The sequence below is a fragment of the Benincasa hispida genome, chromosome 10 (genome assembly GCF_009727055.1).
Source record: "Benincasa hispida cultivar B227 chromosome 10, ASM972705v1, whole genome shotgun sequence".
Taxonomy (NCBI): Eukaryota; Viridiplantae; Streptophyta; class Magnoliopsida; order Cucurbitales; family Cucurbitaceae; genus Benincasa; species Benincasa hispida.
In genome coordinates, this window is record NC_052358.1 from 14,564,396 (window position 1) to 14,566,414 (window position 2,019).

The following is a 2,019-nucleotide window of genomic DNA, read 5'->3' on the forward strand; positions in this document are numbered from 1 at the left end:
AACCCTAAATTTTTAAAAATATATATATAAGTGAATATGTAAAGGATGTATAAGATAGAAAATTTACAAAATTAAAAGTTGAGGTTGAATAACTTATTAAACATTGTTATTAAAGAGACAATAAATCCGAAAGGTCAGATTAAACTGGCAATAACATTAATATATATATATAGCGATGTGGTGGAATTGAATTGGTAATGGTGTTGATGGAACTGTCCAGCTAACAAGATATAATTTATAAATCAGCCTCAGAAAAGCAAATGCCGCCTTGTGTTTTTAACTTAACCACTTTCTTTATGTTTATGTTTATGTTTATCTTTCTCTGTTATTTATATAGTCCGTTGCTTTTGATTAGAAGATAGAAGAAACGAACAGCCATCAAAACAACTAAAATTGATCATAACCCACAAGTGGAAATGGATCTAAATCCATCACTTTCCATTATTCTTTAACTTAGTTACATGAACAAAAACACAGCTAAAAGATACTACCTTACGATGGCATTTGTTAACTTACACAGCACAAGAAGGAACACGCTTCTTAGATAATTATCAAATTAATCACTACTGATTATACACAAAATTCAATAGAAAAAATTCTGATTAGGCTGAGCTAAGCCATGGCCTGGCCACCCAGAGAATATTAGCTTACTTTCTTCCTCCTCCATCTTCCACAGAGAATCCCCACGGTAATAATCCTCCCATGAAGAAGGAGAATTCAGAGCAGGACAAGAAAAGTTATTATTGTTGCAGTCTTCTTCACTGTACACATCTTGATTCATAATCAAACTCTCATGATTTGACACCTCAATATCTTTCCATATATCATCCATGGAGTATCCATTTTGATCACCCAGTTCTTGATTTTCTTCTATCTTCTTCTTTGTTGATGATGAAGCTGAGATTTCAGACCCCCCCGAGTCAAAAAACTTCACTGGTCCAGTATCTGCAGGAAATTCCTTTGCTGGGTTGTGGAAGGAAGAAGAAGAAGAAGATGATGATGATGATGAGGAAGAAGAAGATGAAGACAAAGCCCTTCGTTTCTCCTGTGCTTTCTTCCTCATGTGGGTTCTCCAGTAGTTCTTGATTTCATTATCGGTTCGACCTGGTAATTTTCTAGCAATTTTGGACCATCTGAGATGAAAACAAAAAAGAAAAGAAACAGAGGAATTTAGAGATAATGGTTTAGATTTAGAAAAGAATCTATGGAGTTGTAGAGATAAACCTGTTTCCCCATTTAGCGTGAAGTTCAAGCACAAGTCTTTCTTCTTGAACAGTCATTTTGCCTCTCTTAAGACCAGGATGAAGGTAATTAACCCATCTAAGCCTGCAACTTTTGCCTGTCCTATTCAATCCTACAACACAAATTCCACAAATTTCCCAAATTCCAAAGTAATTAAAACAGAGCCCTTTAACAAAAACATTAAATCTTCAGTTTAGCCTACCTAGTAACTGTCTCCCGCCACCTTCAAACCTGAAACTTTTGCAATGAAATCCCATCTTCGATCGCCAAATAAGCCCACAAAGCAAATCAGTTGAATGTCTTCTTGCTCTGTCCATGGACCCTTTCTGATTTCCTGTCCTTCAACCATTTTTCTTTTTCTCTAGACAAAACCAAACCCCTTTTCTTCTTTCTTTCTTCTCTCCCACCAACTCATGGAGATTTTGGGTTTATTCTACTAATATTTATAGCATCTAAATCTCAACCAAGTGACTTTACTTTATGAGGGAGTTTGAATCCTCACCGTACAAGTAATGTAATGGGGGCAGGGCCTTCATGGAACTGAAGTGGGCTTTTAGTGATAAGTAACCTTATGCATATGATGTAAGCCATTAACACCAAAAATAATCAAAGTAGGCGATTGATATGTTGATGTAGCTTTCAAAAACGCCTCTTTCAAACCCAAAGGGCGATCAATTCTTCCTGTCTTTTTTTTTCAAATCGTTTTAAAGAAACCCCACTATGTATTGAGATTTTCCTCCTTTAATAAAACCCACGTTGGGATTGATCTGTTGGAAG

General features: G+C 35.7%; 1 protein-coding gene across 2 annotated transcripts; it reads right to left on the reverse strand.

Moving 5' to 3' along the window:
• Positions 1-400: 400 nt before the first annotated feature.
• Positions 401-1,812, reverse strand: LOC120088428 (transcription factor MYB59-like). 2 transcript variants are annotated; one of them, XM_039045716.1, is made up of 3 exons: positions 1,474-1,812; positions 1,225-1,354; positions 401-1,133 (listed from the first exon to the last, which is right to left on the reverse strand). In XM_039045716.1, exons 1-3 carry the CDS (start codon positions 1,589-1,591, stop codon positions 584-586), a joined length of 798 nt encoding a protein of 265 aa, XP_038901644.1. In that variant the 5' UTR covers positions 1,592-1,812; the 3' UTR covers positions 401-583. The 2 variants fall into 2 exon arrangements, with proteins under 2 accessions (XP_038901644.1, XP_038901643.1); XM_039045715.1 differs by having other exon boundaries at positions 1,445-1,787.
• Between the last annotated feature and the right edge of the window lie 207 nt (positions 1,813-2,019).

What these genes read in the sequence shown, in the direction of transcription:
- LOC120088428 (XM_039045716.1), bottom strand. Translation starts at nt 1,591, where the DNA reads ATGGTTGAAGGACAGGAAATCAGAAAGGGTCCATGGACAGAGCAAGAA. An exon ending in TTTCATTGCAAAAGTTTCAG is followed by an intron (nt 1,355 to 1,473) that starts GTTTGAAGGTGG and finishes TTTGTGTTGTAG; the next exon opens with GATTGAATAGGACAGGCAAA. An exon ending in CACGCTAAATGGGGAAACAG is followed by an intron (nt 1,134 to 1,224) that starts GTTTATCTCTAC and finishes TTTTCATCTCAG; the next exon opens with ATGGTCCAAAATTGCTAGAA.